The sequence below is a fragment of the Antedon mediterranea genome, chromosome 8 (genome assembly GCF_964355755.1).
Source record: "Antedon mediterranea chromosome 8, ecAntMedi1.1, whole genome shotgun sequence".
NCBI lineage: Eukaryota > Metazoa > Echinodermata > Crinoidea > Comatulida > Antedonidae > Antedon > Antedon mediterranea.
This window is the reverse complement of record NC_092677.1, coordinates 12,243,204-12,267,943: the sequence shown is the minus strand read 5'-3', so window position 1 is coordinate 12,267,943 and position 24,740 is coordinate 12,243,204. Positions and strand designations below refer to the sequence as shown.

Here is a 24,740-nt window from a genome sequence, read left to right as displayed (position 1 = left end):
TTGCGAGATACTTAGGTAGCGCATTGTTGCTGACTTTTTGTCATAATTGACCATAAAATGTACATTTAAGACAAGGAATGACCTGGTTTAATGTTTTTAAAGTAAATATATGCATTATTTTTACAAAACGTCACAAATTGTAAGGAATGGGTCTTTAATTTTCACCTGCCTCATGAACATATTTATACTATTGCACTCATAAACCTTCATTATTTGTATCCACATATACAGTGGATATAGATTTAGTATCTTGATTCGTGATTTAACATTGTCTGTTTATTTGGTTGCAGTTGGATCAGACGTGGTTGTATTTGGGAGAAGCATATATGAATTTGGTAGTGAGATATCATATTCAAGAGACCAGATTGATTCCTACTGTAGTACTATTAAGTTTTCCTTGATCCTCAACATTCTGACACAAGAGGAGGTGCAGTTTGTCACCAACAACCTTCCTATAGACACTATCATAGACTTGTCAAACGAGTCTGGAGAATGGAAGTGGAGACGGCTAAACAAGAATCTCTCAGATACTTACTCAAGTGAGAATAAATTTTATTGCGGTCCCATCGCACTTCAAATTTACTGTGATTTTTATAGACCTTACAGTATATACAAAAAAAGGGTGTACTTCTGTATTGTATATAAAGGAGAAATTTTGATATGATAAGTACAGTACCCACATGAGTTTTCAGACTACATAAATGATGTATTCTCCAAAATTCTTAGTATTCTCTCTAACCATGTTGGGCAAAATTTCCCCTTCCCCTTTTGAAGGGTCTTTTTAAAGCAAAGGTATAAATCTTCCCAGGTTTTTATACTTTGAGTAACCATATAAATTTAAATAACTATTTTTTCTGGGTATTTTTCAGACTGGGAAATAGGACATCCAGACAATGATAACAAGTGTGCAAAAATTAACCAAAATGGAAAGTTTGTGTCGATTTCTTGTAACAAAGAAGGCTATTGGGCTTGTAAAAGAAGTAAGTGTGTAGAAAAAACAAAGTTGCTGTGCCTAGAGTAAATCAAACAAACTTGGTGTAAGTTCTAACACTACACATATTATGTTCCTAATAAGTCCAATTTGGCTTCTCATTTGTGTTCCTTAGCACAATCCAGGTGGCTCACTTTGGATCTTGACCTTGGCCATGCTAGATGGATGTGTCCTCAAGAGCTATTACTGTAGTATTACAATACATTTTTTTTTACCATATTTAATGAGGGTGATCCATCCAGCAATTGCTGATCATTAGGCAAGACAAAGATATACACAAGATGCTGTACAGGGGCGGATCCAGGATATTGAAAAGGGGTGGCGAGTAAACATTGGCTGGGGGCCAGGGGGCCGCCAAGGGCCCCCGGTCGGGGTTCAGGTCCTGAAAATGTTGCCGTTCTACTGTAGCGCATTGTAAGTCGTTTAAAACGATTTACAAACATCTCATATTTGTCATTTACCAAACACTCTAAAGCTCGCAAATTACGACATGTGGAACATGCAGTTGATACTTACCTAGGGTACCAAAGCAAGCTAACAACTTGCCTGTACTTTACATCTAAATTTTTACAACGCGACGATGTTTTTCAGCTTTTATATAAGCATAAACTTGTCCTAGCCTAGGCCGGTATTATTTTCTTACACGCGCGCCGGGTCGATTGTGGTGACTACTTCTTCGCATGCAGCTAGTAAAATGACGTCACGTTAAAGCGGGTCGTCACAGAGTCTCATGCATATTAATGAAGCAAACTTGCTGAGAGTGTTTTCCACCACCACGTAACACATGCGACGCGAGCCATCGACTGACGATCATGTTTTTGACAATTAAAATCACGACATATTCAACGGCCTGGTTTAAACGATTGTTTAAAAATTAGCGGTCCGGCTCGATCATCATTACATTATATTTAGTGATTTGAAAAAAACAAAACACCTCTTTTGTCATCGCGATTTGTTTATGAGAATCATCGACGGAAAAGCAAATAAAACAACAAGGGTCATGAAATGCTGCAGCATTGTTAATATTTTAATAGGGATCATAGTAATACGTTTTAATAAAATAAAGGCCTGACGGGATAATTTTCATAGGCACTATACAGTCAGCCTTTGTTTTTATTGTACTTAATAAATGGGCGCGTAGTATAGTAGCACTGACCATGTGGCTTCATCAACTCCATTCATTGACTGCACGATTGATCGTCGGAGGTACCGCTACTCTACAATACTGGAGTAACGATCACAAAGGATGCCGACCTGCTTAGTAGAACGTGACCAAGCTCACCACGTGGCTTTTATCAACTTGCTCCTTTTACACTTAACTGTGAATCGTTGGTAACGCTAGAGATTGATAGTACACAGGATAGGATAGAAAGGATATCAACGTACAGGCTTGGTGGAATGCGATCAAGCTGACGATGTGCTCCGACGTACTATTTTCACTATGGAAATGTGCAAACCATCGGTTTGATGACCGTCGAAACGATACATGTTTTTAAAATCTATTTAATTTAAAAAAAAAAAAAAAAAAATCTTAAAAAAATAGGAGGGCGTACGTATTCGCCCCCCGCTAGATCCGCCACTGCTGTACATAAACAAAGTCTTTGGGAGTGGAGTTGTAATTTTTTCCTTAGATAAAATCCAGACATGTGATGGGACTTGAACCCAGCACCCTTGGAGTGGTAGCCAAGCATCATAACCACTAAGCCACAACTCCACTCTAATTAAGCTTGTGTTACATTTACAACTCAACAATACAGTCAACTCTCAATACCGGACACCGTTGGGCTTGCTAAATATGTCTGGTTTTCCGTAAATTCTGGTATTCAGAATGTGTTTTTAATTTTTAAAACGAATTTGGACCTTTTGGACTTCAAGAAAAGTCTAGTTTTGGGAAAGTTTCCGGTTTTCAGAGAGTCCGGTATTGGCAGAGTTGACTGTATCTGTACCTACATGTTCTGGCACAGTAGCACAACCTTTGGTAAGTCTATTACCTTTATTAATGGATTTATACTAAATTTATGTTTGCTGTCCTATGTCCACCTGGGCCATAACTTACTATAGGCTACCATACATACCTGTTTATAGAGTAATCTTTGACTGAGGCATTATTAGGTTATATGCATGATATGCATATAACCTCTTGATTCTGTCAAAATCTTTATTTATTTATTTATTTATTTATTCTTTCCTTAGCACTATTTTGTCCGTGCATTATCTTGGCATCAGTTTAATCTAGCTAAGTCAAGTTTTCAGAGTATATTCCTCATTGCCAGGAATCGATGTGGTTATATTTTCACGATGCGTAATCAAAAATTACGCGGTCTACGCGCGATTTTACGAAATCACGTTTGTAATCATATCTTCACAAGCATGAATCACAATTAAACAAAATTTGGTACTCATAAATTTCAGGTCATATTTCATCATATGGCAATACAATTACGTGCGTAGCGCATATAACGCTTGCGTACGCGCGCTTAAAATGTTCAAAATTGTCAAAATTTATTTTCGATGAAATTAGAGTACGTTTCAGGCAATTTTAAGCGTTTAAAAAATTGCCATGAGTGCGCAGATTTTTGCACGCGCACTGCGCGTTATACGGTAATGCGCACTCTTTTTGTCCGATTTCGGTTGTACAACCTTTCTTTAATAATATCATCATATTTTATTCACTTTTCAACGCGTAATTGCCTTATACGAGCACGTCAAAAGTGACAGGCTACGCACGTGTAAGTTAACAAAATGGTGAAAATATGCTAAATTTTAAAATTAATATAGATCGTCAGAATGCTCGGGAACACATATTTTTTATTTAATTTTCTTGAAGTGTATGTATCTTATGTATGATTTATTATTAAACTAAGGGAACAAAAGTTGATTAAGCCATAATTAATTGCATATTAAATTAAAAAAAATTCATTTCGACAATCAAACAAATTATGACATTTTCTTAGGCCAAAATAACAAACTTAACATTAACTTTCTTCCTTCAAAAGTTCATATATTAAAGTTAAAAGTATATAGTTTGACAGTGCATCATTTTTGTACATTTTTAGAGATGTCATCATAGTAAAAAATTATAATTCATTGCGGTATGTAATAATCTATCTGCACCAAAGTGGTTACTGCATAGTAAATACACGGAGGAATTTTTCTACAATTTTTAGTCAGTTGTGTATGGCTCGGTGGTGTGTGCTCGTGTCTATGGCACTCAAGGTACCGAGATCGAGTTTCACCTTGGGAAACGAAATAAATTTTTTTTTTTATTATCCGTATTGTTTGTTCAAATTTATTTCTTAGTGTATATATTATACACATGATTTATAATGAAATCTAGATAAAAAATAACTTATGTCTTTATTATTATGTAACAGCAAATGTGGTTTATGACATTATACGCAGAGGGATCTTTGATCGGATTGTGATACCGGCTATTGTATTCGCGTTAGCAAGGTCCTATCATATATTATATATTATTTAAAGAATCTGAAAAAATCAATGAATCAAAATATCTTTAAAAAATAAATTATCTTTATTTTAATTATCAATGCATATAACCTATAATTCGTCATAGTGACGAATTAAATCTAGTTTACTTTGTTTTTATACTATTTATTATGCTACTGTCTATACTCAATTTATAGAAGATATTTTGTTGGTTCACTTGAATTTGCTTAATGAATTGATGAGAATAAAAGAATCGCATTAACAATGATTAATTAAATCAGACTTTGAATAGGTTATTTTGTAGTTTAAAAAAAGTTAATCACTTCTGAAGAAAAAAAAACGAAAAAAATCATGTTTTCACTTATGAAATAACATAATAAATGGTTAAATTCAACCAAAAATCCATTGGCTGGCAGTCAATTTGACAATTTTTTGCTTTAAATTCCATTTTTTTAGGTAAACATTTTTTTTCGATCCAATTTTTTGTCTAAGTAAATAACTATTATGTGACATTAAAATGGCAAATTCAAAAAAAAATATTTAAAAAATTATTTGGCAATGTTTTTTTTGCAAGTGTTTTACCAATTAATAAGAGATGATGTACAAAACCAGAATGATGTCCAGTGAAATGTTTATATTCTATTATATTTACTATGTTCTAGCACGTTGCCCTGAAAACTGGAAACTTGAAGGTGATGTTTGCAGGCATTACTTTAATTACAGTGGTTCTTGGGCCGAGCAGAATGATTACTGTCAGAGGGAAGGAGCTACTTTACCCATCCTAAAGGCATCCACAGATTTCGAAAGCCTGCGTGCCTCTGTTACAAACTCTGATAAACACAGAATGTTCTTGGGGTACTCAGATGAAGGACATGAAGGTATATTTACCGAAATAACTTGCAATGGAGAGAAACAGACAACTTCTTTGGAGGGTGAGTGTCTAAAGACAAAAAAAAACATATAAAGCAATTAATTCGTTATATTACCACAGAGTACTCCATGATATTACATAAAGCATTTGTATTCGTTTTGTGTGAATTTATTGTATGCATTGCATTTTGTTAGGCATGAGGATAGTCAGATGCTCACATCATCATGACATGAATAAATAGCTAGCTTTTCTTGACAAGTTAGTGAAACAGTGTGGTGATGTGTCTTTGTCAATTTGTTCGGTTTATTAGGCTTTTTCCTGCTTTATTTAACAATAACGCTTTCATTCTTTTTACACTTGTTTAAACAATGCATAGAGACTATTTGTATTTTGCGCTGTCCAAATTTAAAACCATTTACCATTTGCATATAACAACTCAACAAATCTAGAAAGTTTCAACAGGTGGTACCTTTTAAATAACAATAATATTATTTGTACAAAACACTTTCATCTGGTTTCAATGTAGTAAAAGATAAAGGTCAATAAAATATAAACCAATGATTTGTCTGGCTAACAAGACTAGACTTAATTGTCAGCTGGTCTGTTTTGAAGTCTAGCTTGATGAAACTGTTTTGATTTATGTTTTGAATCAACATTACTAATTATTATTGTTTTTTGTGTACGGTGATAGAAATCTGGAAACAGCCTGAGCCTAACAACGCTGGAACTGGAGAAAATTGTGTTGAAATTAATTCTTGGTCTTTAAATGATTGGAAATGTAACACAAACTATGATGTTATCGCTGCTTGTCAAAAAGGTAAGAAAATTCAATCCAATTTGTTCATCAAAGTAACAAAATAACGGTGGTGCAGTGTGTTGGACTACTGATTGTGAGTTTGAATCCAACTCTCGCCACATTGCTTATCCTTAGGAAAAATGCTTTACTTACATTTGCATACATGTTGGATCTAAAATATGACCGGGGTAGTAATGTGAAGTGCTTAGACGTATTATGCAATAAGCACTGTATAAGAACGAATATTATTAATATATATGAGAAGGTACATTTTTAGAAACGATACATAGCTATTCTATCAAAACCTCATATCCCCAATGTTTTTCCTAAATTTGTTTTTTTGTGCCCAATATGTGCAAATAATGGCAACATTTTTATAGCAACAGCCAATCAGAAAGTAGAGAATGTTGTGTTTTTGGACAAAACATGTACAAGGTTTTGATATCATAATCAGAGTTAATTCCAAGAAAAAAGTCACCGCAATCACGAAAAAATTCAATTTACATATTTAAAAATGTATTACACGCAATTCGTTTCAAATTTCACAATCAATTAAATACTTTTATATTCCGCAGATGCTTGCCCAGAAAATTTCATGTACCTGGGTGACTCGTGTTATCATTTTACAAGTTTGAAGCATAATTACATAAGTGGCAACAACATCTGTGAGGAGCTTGATTCTAGTCTATTGGTCCTTGATTCTGAAGAAGAACTGAATTTTATACAACTTAGCGCATGGCTTGGGTACAATCAAATTAATGTTGATGGGTTCTTTGAAATGGCAGCTAAATATCATAAATGGATTGATGTAAAAGGTAGAATAGTCTGACACTTTTGAGGACAATATTTTTATTAGTATGATTTGACTATTTTTATTTTTGCTTAAATTTTATGGTACAATTTCATCAAGATCATTTTCATCTCTTTATTATTATTTATTGACCTTTTTCTAATTTGTCTTTATGTTTTAATGATGATGAATAAAGTATTTTTGATTTGATTTGACACTCCTCTATCAGCATGTAAGTCCTGTTTCTGGTTTTTATCTCTGATACCATGGACATGATGGTGATGATGTATCAAAATAAAATAAAACATCAATCATATCATTGTCAATATTGTCATTATATGATTAATTCAGCAATATTTTTCTTCATAGACTCTCTGAATAAGTTAATTGGTACCCCCGAAGAAAACGAGTGTACTGAAAATTGTAATGCTGTAAAATTTAACTACCCATTTTCTTGGGAAATTACAAATGCTGAGGAAGAGCTGAACGTTATTTGTGAAAGAGGTATGTCAATAAACAAAAGCATAGGCATATATAGGTGGGTCCCTTACATTTTGAAAATTCTTATGCCAAAATAGAACTTTAGGTTGTTGAGTTCCGCAGTTTTTATGCCCCGCTGTATTTCAAAATATAGATCCACCACTGCCAAGTTATTAGTTGAATGAGGATAATATTTTCATGGGTTGAAATATCTTTTCCATTCAATGCAAAGTTTACTAATAATTGTACTGCATAGACTTTGTAAAGGAAATTTTGTTATGAATCAATACAACAGATTGATACATAAATAAAACAAGTGCCTTGAGCACCTTTGGTGGTGAAGTGCGCTCTAGAAATCTGTATTATTATTAAACGATTGAAACAGTGTGTGCACAAATCAAGATATCAGTATCGTTTTGGGTTCTGATGTTGATTCACAACAAAAATTATTTGTAAAGTTTCATAGTATAGGTCATCTAGGTTTTCAAAGAAGCATTTTATAGTCATTTGTAAATAAATAAATATTTTATTACAGGCAGCATTGTCACTGAAACGTTGCATTCAACTTCAGAAATATACGGTGAGTTTCCATAATAACACTCTAGATCAATGTATTTGGTTTGGTTTGACAGTAAAGCATCTATACATAGGGACATGGCAAAAACCTGTCATTCCTTATAGTATCATATCCCTCTCTTCATATACCCGGCCTTTCACACCAAAACTTTGGACTGATCCCTGGAGACACCCCAGGGTTTATGATCATTCAAAACGTCGAGAAACTCCGGAGATACCCCTTTCACACCAACCTAGCAACACCAGGGTTTATAAAGTAAAATTGTAAATGTCGCCCTCTATTTTGTTTGTTTACTTAGCGCCGATCATTAGAATAGTTTTAATTGACAATATTTTTAATTTAATAATTATTTACAAAAGTCTCAGAAGTCTTGTAATTAGGTTATATGCATTCATGCATATAACCTCTTGATTCTGTCAGAATCTTTATTTATTTCTTTATTAGGTTATATGCGTGATATGCATATAACCTCTTGATTCTGTCAAAATCTTTATTTATTTATTTATTTATTTATTCTTTCCTTAGCACTATTTTGTCCGTGCATTATCTTGGCATCAGTTTAATCTAGCTAAGTCAAGTTTTCAGAGTATATTCCTCATGGCCAGGAATCGATGTGGTTATATTTTCACGATGCGTAATCAAAAATTACGCGGTCTACGCGCGATTTTACGAAATCACGTTTGTAATCATATCTTCACAAGCATGAATCACAATTAAACAAAATTTAGTACTCATAAATTTCAGGTCATATTTCATCATATGGCAATGAAATTACGTGCGTAGCGCATATAACGCTTGCGTACGCGCGCTTAAAATGTTCAAAATTGTCAAAATTTATTTTCGATGAAATTAGAGTACGTTTCAGGCAATTTTAAGCGTTTAAAAAAATGCCATGAGTGCGCAGATTTTTGCACGCGCACTGTGCGTTAAACGTTAATGCGCACTCTTTTTGCCCGATTTCTGTTTTACAATCTTTCTTTAATAATATCATCATATTTGATTCAGGTTTTAACTCGAAATTGCGTTATACGAGCACGTCAAAAGTGACTGGCTACGCACGTATAAGTTAAAATATGCTAAATTTTAAAATTAATATATATCGTCAGAATGCAGGGGAACACCTATTTTTTATTTCATTTTCTTGAAGTGTATGTATCATATGTATGATTTATTATCAAATAAAGAGAACAAAAGTTGATTAAGTCATCATTAATTGCATATTAAATTTAAAAAAAATAATTTCGACAATCAAACAAATTATGACATTTTCTTATGCCAAAATAACAAACTTAACATTAACTTTCTTCCTTCAAAAATTCATATATTAAAGTTAAAAGTATGTAGTTTGACAGTGCATCATTTGTATACATTTTAAAGATGTCATCATAGTAAAAAATTATAATTCATTTTGGTATGTAATAATCTATTTGCATCAAAGTGGTTACTGCATAGTAAATACACGGAGGAATTTTTCTACAACTTTTAGTCAGTTGTGTACGGCTCGGTGGTCTGTGCTCGTGTCTATGGCATTCAAGGTACCGAGATCGAGTCTCACCTTGGGAAACGAAATAAGATTTTTTTTTTATTATCCGTATTGTTTGTTCAAATTTATTTCTTAGTGTATAGATTATACACATGATTTATAATGAAATCTAGATAAAAATTAACTTATGTCTTTATTATTATGTAACAACAAATGTGGTTTATGACATTATACGCATATGGATCTTTGATCGGATTGTGATACCGGCTATGGTGTTCGCGTTAGCAAGGTCCTATCATATATTATAAATAATTAAAGATTCTGAGAAAATCAATCAATCAATATATCTTTTAAAAATCAATTATCTTGATTTAAATCAATGCATATAACCTATAATTCGTCATAGTGACGAATTAAATCTAGTTTATTTATTCTTTCCTTAGCACTATTTGTCCGTCAATTATCTTGATATCAGATTCATCTAACTAAGTCAATTTTTCAGAGTATATTCCTTATGGCCAGGAATCGATGTGGTTATGTTTTCACAGTGCGCAATCAAACATTACGCGGTCTACGCGCGATTTAACGAAATCACGTTTGTAATCATATCTTCACAAGCATGAATCACTTTTAAACAAAATTTGGTACTCATAAATTTCAGGTTATATTTCATCATATGGCAATACAATTACGTGCGTAGCGCATATAACGCATGCGTACGCGCGCTTAAAATGTTCTAAATTGTCAGAATTTATTTTCGATGAAATTAGAGTACGTTTCAGGCAATTTTAAGCGTTTAAAAAATTGCCATAAGTGCGCAGATTTTTGCACGCGCGTCAAACGTTGTTGCGAATTGTTTTTCTCCGATTACTGTTGTATAACCTTTCTTTAACAATATCATCATATTGTATTAACTTTTCAACACGAAACAGCGTTATACGAGCACGTCAAAAGTGACAGGCTACGCACGTGTAAGTTAACAAAATGGTGAAAATATGCTAAATTTTAAAATTAATATATATTGTTAGAATGCTCGGGAACACCGATTTTTTATTTCATTTTCTTGAAGTGTATGTATCATATGTATGATTTATTATGAAATTAAGAGAACAAAAGTTGATTAAGTCATCATTACCGGTAATGGCATATTAAATTTACAAAAATTAATTTCGACAATCAAACAAATTATAACATTTTCTTAGGCCGAAATAACAACCTTAACATTAACTTTCTTCCTTAAGAAGTTCATATATTAAAGTTAAAAGTATATAGTTTGACAGTGCATCATTTTTAAAAATCTTTAAAGATGTCATCATAGTAAAACATTATAATTCATTGCGGTATGTAATAATCTATCTGCACCAATGTGGTTACTGCATAGTAAATACATGGAGGAATATTTCCATAATTTTTAGTCAGTTGTGTATGGCTCGATGGTCTTTGCTCGTGTCTATAGCATTCAAGGTACCGAGTTCGAGTCTCACCTTGGGAAACGAAACGAAATAAGATTTTTTTTTATTATCCGTATTGTTTTTTCAATTGTATTTCTTAGTGTATAGATTATACAGATGATTTATAATGAAATTTATTTAAATACACAAATGTGGTTTATGACATTATATACGCAGAAGGATCTTTGATTTGATCGGATTATGATACTATTGTATTTGCGTTAGCAAGATCCTATCATATATTATAAATAACTAAAGATTCTGAGAAAATCAATCAATCAAAATATCTTAAATCAATCAATTATCTTTATTTAAATCATTGCATATAACCTATAATTCGTCATAGTGACGAATTAAATCTAGTTTTTTATTGATACTACTTATTATTTTTTTAACTCGCTATATATTTTGTACAAATATAAAGTATTTTGAAATAAAACTAAAGCAATGAGTGATTGTGTGAGGATGACCTTGTGACCTAAAACTCCAGAGTTTGATGTTGGTACCTTTCACACCAAAACAGTTTTGCTTTTGGTGTGAAAGGGGTAATACACAGCATGCAGGTTCCTTCTTCGCAAGACGGTGGTACAGACTGTGCCTTCTGTCAGTTCATTATTATAACAATTGTTAGTGTTAGTGAGGGTGGCCATAAGAGCAATGCTAATTTTCCAGGTCACTGTCTGTTGATAAGACAATTAACAACAGGAAAACTAGATTAGACTAGACTAGATATTCAATACAGAACAAGAATAAGTGAGTACAGTATGTTCAATTCCTTGCCAGTGTGCCATACCCCTGCAAAGAGACCATCAAACAATTAAACTCTGTCTACACTGTCAAACTAGAAAACAAGTGTGATGTGGCCAAATATATTAGTTATATGGCCAAATCGATATGACAACATCATGTCCATATATGGGCATAGCACATTTTTTTTGTCATATAAAGTTTGAAAGTGTAGACAGAGTAGACACTTGGGATTGTATAGTTTGTATTAATTGACAACATCTATTTCCTTTTCCAGATCATCCTATTGATTTTGTTGTATATACAGAAAAACCTTTGGCTTCATCATCAAATCATTTAGATATACGGTTAGTTAGAAATTATACTACATCAGAAATGTACATTGGATCTTCACTGTCTTTGTCAACATACAGTACAGAAGGAGCTGAGATACTGCCATCAGCTACAACTGGTGAGAACTCGGACCTTCCTGATGCAATAAAAATAACCATGATTGATGAGAACCACAAAAAGATGTACTTGGATACTGACAATATTTCCTTGCGGATTGGAGAATATTACGGCCGTGTGGAAGTTGGCAGCGGACAGATGCAAAATCATATTGTAATACTGAAAGAAGGTTGTAAGTAAAATGATGTACTGTATAATAAGTATCTTAGCTGTATTTTTAACTCGATTTGTACTTTTTGTGTCCTCTTTTAACTTATTTTATATAACATCTTGTTCTCTGTTTTATGTGATTATATTCTTTTTTACTGTTTGTGCAACAATGTTTTTAGACAATTTTAATGTGTGTACTTTCAGCCAAAGTTTCAAGCCATTCATGAGATTGACAATAAAGTTTATTGAATTGAATTGAATTATTAAAAGGAATGGAAACAATTTTGATAATAGCTGGTTGACATGCATTATGTAGAGGTAGAAGCTTTGGTCCCCACTTGGTCGCAACGCTTAGAAGTACAGTAATTTGACATGATACGATTGATCATTCAAATGTCCAAGTGGGAACCAAGCCTTAAGCCTCTGTCTACACTATCAAACTTTATGTGACAACAAAATGTGATGATGTCATATCAATACCATATTTAAGCATATCACTACCATATTTGGGCACATAATACTTATTTGTCAAACAAGTTTGATAGTGCAGACAGAGATTTAGGGTTTAACATATTTCCGTCTTAATTTCTGAAATTTCGGTACATATTCAATTTCCACCATGGCATTTATAGAGAGTCTGGTATCGTTTATTTAATTGTTAATAACTTTTCATTCTAATTAGCTGAAATAAACATTGAGCCATCTCAGAGATCTGTAACCGTTGGTCTTGGAGAAACTGTTACACTGACTGTAAATGCACCCTCTGCTACAAATCTTCGTTGGCGACATAACAACGCGTTTGTGTACGGTGAAGGAATGCATGATACCAAAACATTGACCATTTTAAATGCTCGACTTGAAGATGAGGGTGTGTACGAGTGTTATTATCAAGGTCAACGACATTTAGGAAAACATACATTTATGTACTTATATGTCACAGGTATGCGACCAAAGATTCGCTTATTATTTGTTCTTTATATTAGATGACACACTGGGAGATGATACAATAAGTGGAGTGTGACAGTGGCTATGTGTGAACTGGTACACAGGGGTACTCGTCTCAAAAGATGTACTAGGTTCTTTAAAGTGAACACAAGCATGTTGCGGTTTATAGTCTTTATCTGGGAAGACTCGTTCTACCACCAGAACCATGGAGTGACTGGGATCTGAGTTTTCTAGATCTAGAAAACTCAGATATATCTGAGATCTGAGTTTTCTAGATCTGAGTTTTCTAGACACCCGAGTGACTGAGCTTCGAAACCTTACCGATAATATGGCTACGTAATTACAATTCTACTGTCTTAACCACTCGGCCAACCACTCACAAGGTTATGTTTTAAAATTATTCCTTTCTTTACAGAATGTCCGACTTCTTATTGTGGTATCCCGTCCTGTGCTCTTAATTGTCCAGTTTGTTACAATGGAGGACGTTGTCATGCCAGATCTTGCACCTGTGTCTGTCCACCAGGATTTAGTGGTACATTCTGCGAAGAAGGTAAGTTACTATCAATCATGGCATGATACTGTATGTGAATATAATTGGACTTGAATCTCAACTCCAGCCATCAAATGCTAGCTCAGTGGTCTTCTGGTATTATACCAAGCTGTGGGTTCAAAATAACCATTCCAAGTTATTTTATAGTCATTCTCTTACTTTCTAAATATTGCCTACATTTCATTTCAGGTTTTTGACACACTAGTCATCCGAATTTCCTCATTTTCCAGTTAAACTTGAGGACCAGAATAATACATTTAACATTTAACTGCACTGTTTTAAAAAATGTGTGCCCTAAAGGATTATGCAATTCTGTTATTCAGTTCCTTTGCACTTAAAACCATACTATAATGCATGGATTGATTGTGTCCTAATGACAATCCAACTATTCAATGGACTGAAATGGCATATTATTCTGGTTTTCAGTGTCTGTTTATTATTATTATTATTGTTTCCCATTCAGTCTTCTACTTTAAATCCAGAAATTGTGCTTCCTATCTATTATATGGTGCTAATGTCCACATCGGCACACAGGCAAATTCCTACGCGGGCGAATTCCGAGCATATTACCACATGAATAATGATGGTCTTAAGCAACATAGCACATCACAACTTTTCTATATGTTTATTAATAATTTGTAATTTAAATTTCAGGATTAACTGATTGTTCTAAACTTGAGGATTGTTACAAATATTCATGTTCATCTGAAGCATGTAGAGGTGTACTGTTTAGTTACACATCTCCAGTTGGAAACACTTGTGCAGCAGGATTGTCAGGTTACAGATGCTATAAAGGTATAACATATTACATATGTAGTTAGCAGTCACCTTCCTTCCAGGGTAGTTTAAATGTAGTTTAAAATCGTACAAGTCTGGTCATTGTGAGGCTCTGATACCCCCAACCCCAGCATACACCCTCTCCCAAAGCCGTGAAATTTAGACGCCATTTTGGATCTAAGTTATGACAAATGGGATGCCATAGATGTAAATTAATTTCACATAGTAACACTTTTTTACACTTTCATATAAATGTTACTATGAAATGAAAATAAAATATACTGTATATATAAAATGGTACATCTCTAATTTGATGACGTATACAATAATGTAATGAAATAATCAATACACTGTATACTTTATTTAACAGAATGCGAGTACCCATATTATGGAGCCAACTGTTTACAGAAGTGTCACTGTCCGTCATTGTTCTGTCACATTGACATAGGATGCACCCCTGAAGCAGAATGCCATGATGGTTTTACAGGGCGTTCATGCTTAGGTATTTACAGAAAAAGATTATTCTTGACAGTACATACAATATCTGTTTAGTGACATCCTAAAAATAAATGTTGATCATTCTGTGATAGCATCACTGGATGTCCCTTTGAATGCTTTAATAGTTTTTCAGGGTTTCAATGCTTAAAATGTGGTTCCCACTAGCGATGCAACAAAGTGCTGTATTGCGTAATCACAAGTGGGAACCGATGATGCAACAGTGCTGCAAACATCGCAGGTTTGATTTCACGCAGACAGGGACAAATACAATTATTGGAAGGGCATTTTCTTGTATTGCATATATTGCGTTACGTTGCGTCAATAGTGGGAACCAAGCTTATAAGTACAGTATTTAGATTATTCCATGGACAGTACCTATAATAGTGATATCCTAGAAAGAAATGCGGGAAATGAGGGACTATGTATCACCTTTTGAAAACATTCTCCTTTTATCATACCAATTTGGCAGGTTAGGTTATTTAATTGGATTTGTGTTTAAATTTACCTCAGAGTATGAATCTGAAATGGTTTGTCCTGCTGGTTATTTTGGTGATCAATGTAACAAAAAATGCCATTGCTTCGACCAGGACAACTGCAACAAGGCTAGTGGGAACTGTCAAACTGGATGTGAGATGGGCTGGGGAGGACAAGACTGTCAATTGGGTATGTGAAGCAGGTTGTTTTGGTTGTTAAATACTGCCTGAAATGACGTTGTAGAAAATGTAGAGGAGCTGTAACATGCTTGCCTTCTAATACCAGGACTTAATCCTGACCTAGTGTCAGGGTTTTAACGCACAACTCCACTCCCTAAGTCTGACATGTTTTTTAATTGGTTCTCTTGCTCCAATTTGCATTAACATTGTAGATGGAGCTTGTTGACAATCACAGGTTTAATCCTGACCTAGTGCCAGGGTTGAAAACTCATGACTGAAACCTGAAGTCAGACTTACTTTATAATCCTGATAGTCTATTCATTCTGTTTTGGTTTCTGTTGGATGAAGAAAAAAAAAAAGAAAAAAAAAATTCTGAACGAACCTGATGTAAAATTTCCCTTGTGCTGGTTATGGAAATACAGTACACATATGCTTTAAATATACAGTACCTTACAATGTGTATTCTTTATTATTTGAAAAAAAAACAACTTTTTATAGCTTTGCCAGCCATATTTGATACACCCTGGATTGTGAATCGTTATCCAGACCGTGTCATCATTGAATGGAGAGACTGGACATATGGACATGACTTTGGTGTTGGACCGATTGTCAATTATAACATATACCTCTGGAATTCTTTGCATCCAAATAGTGATGCAGCTCCAGCGTTGGTTGGTGTCACCAGTGGTAATACATGGGAAATCAAAGGTTTACAGGAGAAGTCAGAATATTCAATCATGGTTAAAGTTACTAGACGAGTTGATGGTTTTCTTGTTGTTGGCAAACCAAGTCCAATTCTCTCGATCCCAGTGTTTGGTAAATTGAAACTCTATTAGATAATACAAGTAGAATTTGATAAAATATACGGTTGCATGATATTGGTTTTCCGGCATAATGTTTTTCCCAAAAGATTTTCTCTAAAACTCTGTCAATACTATCAAACTAGTTTGAAAAACAATGTGATGTACCCATATATGGACACTGTGATGTCATATCACTATCATATCATATTTGTACATATCGCTACCATATTTGGGCACATCACAAGATGTAGATATTTTTCTCTTCTAGGTCAATGCTCACTTGGTTGGATGAGTTTTGAGAATCATTGTTTTCACATTAATAATGAAAGGATGTCTTGGAATGAGGCAGATGAATACTGTAAGGCAAGACAATCCCATTTAGCTCATATCACATCCGCCAACATTAAAAACTTTGTACTACACATGCTACAAGCCCAGAAAATGGAAGAGGCCAATCGGTTATTTGTTGGTATGAAAAAAGACGATGAGGACGCTTTATTTTGGATTGGATATGAATATACAATCCCTCTAATCGAACCATCTGATTTACCAGGTAGGAAAGATACAGGCGCACCCCTATTAAGGGGCACCCCTATTATGAGGACACTTTACAGTGGAACAAACAAAGGGAAACTATAGCCAATCCCTTTGTATGTTCTTTCAAAGTATTTACTTTTCGTAAGCTCTCTCTATACTAAACAAACTTTATGTGACAAAAAACTGTTATGTGCCCATATATGGACATGGTGATGTCATATCACTACCATATTTGGCCATATCACTACCATATTTGGAAACATTACACTTTTTTGTCACATTAAATTTGGTAGTGTAAACAGAGTTTTATTGTATGTTATTTATAGATTGGCATTTCAACTATGCATCGGTGGACAAAGATTGTGTTTATGTAGATATTGAAGCCGATTTCTCCCTAGTAAACATCTCTTGTGAAGATCCCAGTTTAGGATGCCCAATCTGCCAGGAAGGTAATTTGTTAAATGAACATCTTATATAGTTGCGATATAGACTTGCAATCCAGTAAGATTCAGGTGACAAAAACGTCAATTTGGCATTTAGTAGATATCTGTTCTTTATTTCTTTCTTTAAGTTTACATTTCTGAAAGTAAATTATGCAATATCTTTAACAAAAACAATATTAATGTATAACATTATCAGAAAATCCCTGTGTCCATCGTCTTGGAATTGAAGATGGAACTATACTAGATGAGCAGTTAATGGCATCAAGTGAATTTAGTGGTCAATATTCTGCTAAGTATGGTAGACTGAACTCAGTAAGTGGTAGTGGAGCGTGGAGTAGTGGTGTGTTGGACAATAACCAATGGCTACAAGTTGATCTTGGTTCTTTAACGAAAGTGACTGGGGTGATAACCCAAGGCCGTCCTACTTTCTCTCAGTGGGTTACATTCTTCAGCATTCTTTACAGTTTTGATGGAAGTACATTCATAGAAATACTTGATGAAAGTGATAATGTTAAAGTAAGTTTTTCTATTTTTTAAGCTCTTTTTACACTATCAAACTTTAAGTGACAACAAAAATGTGATGTACACATATATAGACATATCACTACCATATTTGTGCATATCAAACTTTTTAAATTTAGATTAATTTGAATACGGGTATGGATATTGTCATTCATCCAGGTAGTATTAAGTTTAGAAGGATAAATATATTCAACTAGAGTTTTTTGTTAATACAACAACTACCCTTTCACGACCTATTCAAGTCATGTCATTAGACTGAATGATGGAATCAAGCCGTTTGGTCAGTGACCTTTGACAGGGTCAAGGAGCTATTAAAAAAACGTCTGGGGATTTTCTCCTTTTTTTTATTATGGACAATAAAAAAAAGAGAATATCAGTATCAATATGAACAAATTTTACCTTTAAAATGTTTGTCTACACAGTTGAGTTTTCATGCTAATAATTCTTATGATATGTATTAGGTTTTTACAGGAAATGTTGATATAAGTAGTCTTGTAACCAATCTGTTTGATGTTCCTATATATGCACAGTTCATCCGCATTCAACCATTAGGGTGGAATGTTCACATTAGCATGCGGTTTGAGGTTCTTGGTTGTGTCGGTAAGTTTTGTTTTGTACATATTCATCATTCAGTCTTTTTCTGTGCATGTGTTTTGGCACTCTGTTACATACACTAGCTTTTTATTTTCGTTTGTTATTTACCAGATTTCACTGGCTCGGATCCACCTGGATGGGTTTTCAATAACGAATCCTACTATCGCTTTGATCCAACTCCAAGAACATGGAATGAATCAGAACAGTATTGTTCGGGAAACATGGCAATAATAAGCTCTATAGAAGAAAATGAGTTTATAATTCAATCATTCCACAAATTAGATATACATGTGGAACACATTTCAATCGGATACCATCATAAAAACATTGAAAATGTTTTTGAATGGGTTGGAACCAATGAATGGAGTGAATTTGAAAGTATGTAGTAATTATACATATTTTATTGTTTATCCGTTAAGGTTTTAATTGTGCTTGTGAAATGTGCCACCAGTCTACTGGATGTACGTTCAGAGGGAGAACATTGATTGGTCGATTTGTTTTTCAAATATGTTTGCTTTTATTTTTTTATATTTAGTTTATATATTCATGTTTATATATAGTAGAGAGGAGTGGCCAAGCATTTAAGGCAATGGCACTGAAAATAATGTAATAAAATCGCCCTGGTTCAACTCTCTTCGCGACCATTGTGCTGGTGGTCTTCTCTGTCTTGTATATATTTCTGGCTTGTGTGTATTTTAAAGAAATCAGTGCATCTTTTTCTTAAAGAGTATGGGTTACCCTTGTCCATATATCCCCTGACGTTCATGGTAGTCACTGTGCTGTCGCTGTTGTGGCTGCCATAGAGGGCGTATAATCCAAATTTCCTCATATGAGGATAAAGATGTTAACAAACAAATAACAAAATACTGGTCATTGGCTATAAACTTATCTCGAAATATATTTTTTACCTTATATTCTGAACAATAGTAATTATTCTTTATTAAATTAGATTTTGGGTCTGATTTTGCATCTGATGACCGTTGTTTTGCACTGGCTATAGAAAATGGAAAATGGTTTACAGTGCCATGCAATGCATCTCCTGGAGGAGTTGTCTGTGAAATACGTAAGTACTGTTTGTGTCAGCAACTACGTAACTTATTATTACTTGTGGAAATGCTAAAGTTTAAAGCACTTATGATTCATTTTAATAACTTATACTACTGTTTTTCTTATTTATTTACTTTTTAAATTTGTTATTTTTACTTCTTATTTTATATTCTTACTATGTATATCTTACTCGTCATACTTGATAATGTATGTATCCTTTCTGGTGGGTAAGCCTTAAAGTTCTTTGAACTTATTTGCCCACCAGCCACACATCTTTCTTGTATATATATATGTTTATTGTTACTTAATTATCATATTCATTTTGTGTGGAAAATCAATAAAAACAAACAAACAAACTGGAGGAGTAAGCTTAATTAGTTTATTTTAAAAATGTAAACAGTTCTCAAATCAAAGCATTTTTATTTTTACCCATTTTATGTTTAGATTATGAAGATTTTGAGCAAGATGGTCCTACCTTGACAGGTATAATAAATATAATTATTACTTTTCACAAATACAATATTGAATCAGATAATCGACACATGATTGGTATCAAATGTAAACAGACTGTTCAATTGTATTTTCATGTTTTCATGGTTCCTAGCATTCACATATATGTTTACTATTTTTTAATGGGTACTTGGCCCACAATATGACATGACAAACAAAAATACTCAAAAATACTTTTTTTTTAAACACATGGTATACTGCAAATTGAAGTTTACTAGTGTTTTTTCGCAATGCAAACCATTAAACATTATTGCATACACTGTTTCCTACTATATTTGTAGTCCAATAATTTCTGGATTTGCGAGAGTTACAGTACTATATCTATAGCCTTTTGTTTTAATTGATTTAATTTAATTCAGTTCCACTCTTTACAGAATGTAAAAATGGATATGACACACTGACAGATGATCCGTATGCTTGTTATAAAATTCATTCATGGGATGCAAATAAATGTAATGGGTCACACCTCGTCATGTTTGAGACGAAAACAGAATCTAATACCATTTTGGAAGCTGCAAGATACTTGGATATTCAAGAGAGTGTATACATTGGGTTGTACTTTGTGAATGGTGTAGACCTAGTATGGGAAGATGGTAGGAAGCCAGACTTTGATTTGCCTTGGGCATCTGGTCAGCCAATGAGCCTTCATCACGGTACCACTGAATGCGTTGTGATGGATGTTGATTTTGAATATGACTTGAGTATTGTAAACTGTAATGGTGATAATCAATTTATGTGTGAATACTATAGTATGTATCATTGTTTATATTTAATTATGTTGATAAACAATTAATGTGATTGTTAATTATAGATAAAAACTCTTAATTGTGGAGATCTTTTTAGAGAGTTGGTGATGTTTTTAATGATGTAATGTGTCCCTCTTAACAATTTTTAGTTGAATATGTCATTTTAATGTCACAAATAGTTACTCACTTTGACCAAAAACCTGTAGAAAAAAAAATCTAAAAATACCATAATTTAAACGATAGGTCTAGGTTTAAAATCTCTATTGTTTATTACAAAATATAAACCTTTGCAACAACATTGATAGTAACCCCAATTATTTTTCGTCAGCAGTAAAACAAAATGGGCATAAAATAAGCCTTTTTTAAAAGTACCTTCTTTAATATAACAGTAAAGTAAATTCATAATTTAATTTAATCAAACAGATTTACCGAAAATGAATGAAGCACCTATTGCAGAGTGGGTTGGATCAGAAGTGAATTTAAATTGGAAAGCTTGGAAGGAAACAGATTTTTCTGGTTACGGTCCAGTAGAAAATTATCGAGTTATGATGCACCTGCCGTTAACGGCAGCGTATGCAGTTGTTGCACAGACTACTGACACAACCATAAGGATCACAACTGTGGATCCAAATCTTTCACCTGTATTTGCAGTCAGTGCTGGAAAGAGGTTCAGCCCATCTGAAACAATCTACGGACCACTTTCTCCAGAAGCTGGTTTGTGGTTCAAATCCTTTTTCTTTTTTTTTTCACAATATTTCGCAAAATACAGTAGTAAAAACCTGTTCCACCACCAGTTTTGAATAATGTTAAATGTTACATGTAATATTCTTGGTCCTCAAGCTTAACTGGAAACTGAGGAAATTTGGATTAGGCCTTCCACGGACCCACGGCAGCCAGAAGTGCAAGTTCTTTAACGTGCACTATTAAGTACACAGGACCAACAGCTTTACATCCCATCCGAAGGACGAGGCAATGAGAGTAAATTAGTATGGTACAGATGCTAGTCTGATATTATCATTACACCATCAATCTCTGGTATATACAGCACCCGCGGCTATTCCTAGATGGCCTCCCATCCAGGCCCAATGTTGAAAGAAACACATTATAACTGTTTGTTAATTGTTTACTTTTTAGAAAATGAAAAATGCACCTCAGTACCTCTTGGATTAGAAGATGGAACAGTTTTTACAGATCAACTCTCAGCTTCAAGTGCTTATAATAATGACATGCATCGGGCTGGGCCTGATCGAGGTCGATTAAACACAGAAGTTACCAACTCTCAATTTGGATCCTGGGCTTCACTTACAAATGACTTAAACCAATGGATACAGGTTGACTTTGGAGCTATAGTAGAAGTAACTGGGGTGATTCTACAAGGACGTAGTGAATTCAATCAGTGGGTGACATCATATGAAGTCCTTCACAGTCTTGATGGCATCAACTTCAACACAATTATCGACAACACTTGTGAAGTTATAGTAAGTTCAAGTAATGAATATTAAAATATACATTCAAGTATGGTCACGAACTCCTATTACGTATGTTTCTGAGCGGTTGAAAATACTCTAGAAACTCCCTTGTAACATAAAAGTATACACAAAAAATCCACAAAGTTGTAGAAATAACTCAAAACAAAGCATTAATTTCAATCAAACTTCAACTTTCATCAATCCACTATACACTTTAAACAACTTCACAAAAACTTTACTATCCAAATTCCAACAACTCTACAATAGTTTTACATTCCTTATATACATTATCGTCATAACCTTCTAGATCATTCCTTACACTTCTTATTCTATTGGATTACAGTTTCTATTAATAGTGTACTTGTGGAATGTTCCTGATTGTTCTTTCATTAATTATACATTATTTCTTAATTCTAAACATACCCTTATTCTAGAATGTTCATATAGATACTATGTTACTGCATAGGTTAAGGAATGGTAATTTATTACAGTATGAACTTCAATACAGGCGACTCTCCCAATACCGAACTCTCTGAAAACCAGGAATCTCCCAAAACCTTTTTACCATTAAAAACATATTCCAAATACTAGATTTTTGGGAAAACCAGACATATTTGGCCAGTATTCCCGGTATTCGGAGAGTTGAATGCATCTGGATGGCTTGAGTATAAGAAAGATATTTTTCTAGGCACCATAAAATAATTTTCTACGAAAATGAATGTGTGTGGATTGGATTGCAACAGCCGCACCTTACTCAGAGCTGAGGTTAGAATAGTTGACAGCTTTATATGTGGCACTCACAGAAAAAGCCTTTACTGCAAAATCAGATTTTGTTGTTTAAGTTTTGACAGGTACAACTTTTGAATGGAGGTTTTTATCTGTGTCAGTTGATTTTTTAAAAGAAGTAAAAAAAATTTGAAAGTTTTTTAATTAATATTCTATGTTAATCTTGAGATTTTTTATTCTTGTTTATGTCGTTTTTATTTCTAAATTATTCAAGTAATTTTATTTTTTTTAGATATTTCCTGGCAATGAAGATAAACGTACTCATGTGACCAGTATGTTTCCTGCTTCTGTCAAAACTCAATTTATTCGTATTCATCCCATCGCTTGGCATAGTCATATTTGTTTAAGATTTGAAGTTCTTGGTTGTAAAAGTATGTAATTTTCAGTTTGTTCTGCAATCCAACTGTGGTTTTGTTTCTTTTGCAGGCCCACTCACACCAGAGCAACACCTTGATATGTCAAATTGCACTATGTTTCTCACACTGAAACTACATAGGAAATAATTTAACTTGTTAAAATTGTTCATCTTATGTCATTCAGAAATGTGCATGATTTGAAGACCAACAAATAGTGAACAATATCCTATAGCTCTCATGTCTACACTATCAAAAAAAATGTGATGTGCCCATATATGAACATGATGATGTCATATCACTACCATATTTAAGCATATTACTACCATATTTGGGCACATAAAGTTTGATAGTGTAGACAGAGCATAAGACTACGGTACCTCATATAGTACTAGCAAATATATACCCACACCAGAGCAATTACTTCATCAGGGCTACTTAAAAACATTTCCGGTCATTCTCATACCCCATATTTGTATTGTATGTGCGCATTAGCACAAATTTGTATAACGAATGAACGAAACACAGCCTACAGTAATAGGGAAAAAGTTGGGAATTTAGACACCTTGGTTGCCATACTGGATCCAAGATGGCGGATGATTTTTGAAATGTATTTTCAAACCTTCCCAGGAGGCTGTGTGCAGTAGAAATAATTTATATACCAAACAAATGTACAAATTCCAAGCCCATTATTTTTAATATAGAATTGCTAACACAACTGACTAAAGCTCTGTCTACACTATCAAACTAGCTTAACAAAACAACTGCCCAAATATGGTATTGATATGCCCAAATATGGTAGTAATATGACATCATCATGTCCATATATGGCCACATCTCATTTTTTGTCACATAAAATTTGATAGTGTAGACAGACCTTTATAATATAGATATTTTCCACAGAATAATGAAGTCGCTCCGCTGAATTTTATCACTAGTCTGTGACCAGACTCCGCAGTAGATTGACTGCCTTTGACTGTATCTATATGCTCTTGTATAAAAATATGGCATTATTTATATTTGTATATTTTCTTTTGCAATAGCCAAGTGTATGCCTAACCCATGTTACAATTCTGGTGTGTGTACGTTGATAGAAGATGATTTTCTCTGCAAATGTACCAGTGCATTTGAAGGTCAAAGATGTGCAACACCAGGTAAGATGACAGTTGTAATTTTGGCTTTCAATTTTTTTTAGACCAAGCAGGAAACCATGTTTAGGCACTTAAGAGGGGAATATACTGTAGGTTTGCCTAGCCTCTATCCTGGAACTCAGC

General features: G+C 33.7%; 1 protein-coding gene across 1 annotated transcript in view; it reads left to right on the top strand.

The window, feature by feature from the left end:
• Window positions 1–923: 923 nt before the first annotated feature.
• The window catches only part of LOC140057623 (uncharacterized), a 42,805-nt gene continuing 18,988 nt past the window's right edge, over window positions 924–24,740 (top strand). The window contains exons 1-26 of the mRNA XM_072103340.1: window positions 924–980; window positions 1,107–1,182; window positions 5,101–5,370; window positions 6,001–6,126; window positions 6,681–6,920; window positions 7,265–7,399; window positions 7,911–7,955; window positions 11,911–12,255; window positions 12,916–13,173; window positions 13,594–13,728; window positions 14,383–14,523; window positions 14,876–15,007; window positions 15,514–15,666; window positions 16,155–16,472; window positions 16,728–17,012; window positions 17,323–17,445; window positions 17,636–17,955; window positions 18,423–18,561; window positions 18,667–18,933; window positions 19,505–19,618; window positions 20,047–20,085; window positions 20,487–20,861; window positions 21,282–21,572; window positions 21,993–22,336; window positions 23,346–23,484; window positions 24,510–24,620. Of these exons, the coding sequence (XP_071959441.1) occupies window positions 924–980; window positions 1,107–1,182; window positions 5,101–5,370; window positions 6,001–6,126; window positions 6,681–6,920; window positions 7,265–7,399; window positions 7,911–7,955; window positions 11,911–12,255; window positions 12,916–13,173; window positions 13,594–13,728; window positions 14,383–14,523; window positions 14,876–15,007; window positions 15,514–15,666; window positions 16,155–16,472; window positions 16,728–17,012; window positions 17,323–17,445; window positions 17,636–17,955; window positions 18,423–18,561; window positions 18,667–18,933; window positions 19,505–19,618; window positions 20,047–20,085; window positions 20,487–20,861; window positions 21,282–21,572; window positions 21,993–22,336; window positions 23,346–23,484; window positions 24,510–24,620 (4,978 nt within the window). The remainder of the gene's footprint in view (window positions 981–1,106; window positions 1,183–5,100; window positions 5,371–6,000; window positions 6,127–6,680; window positions 6,921–7,264; window positions 7,400–7,910; window positions 7,956–11,910; window positions 12,256–12,915; window positions 13,174–13,593; window positions 13,729–14,382; window positions 14,524–14,875; window positions 15,008–15,513; window positions 15,667–16,154; window positions 16,473–16,727; window positions 17,013–17,322; window positions 17,446–17,635; window positions 17,956–18,422; window positions 18,562–18,666; window positions 18,934–19,504; window positions 19,619–20,046; window positions 20,086–20,486; window positions 20,862–21,281; window positions 21,573–21,992; window positions 22,337–23,345; window positions 23,485–24,509; window positions 24,621–24,740) is intronic.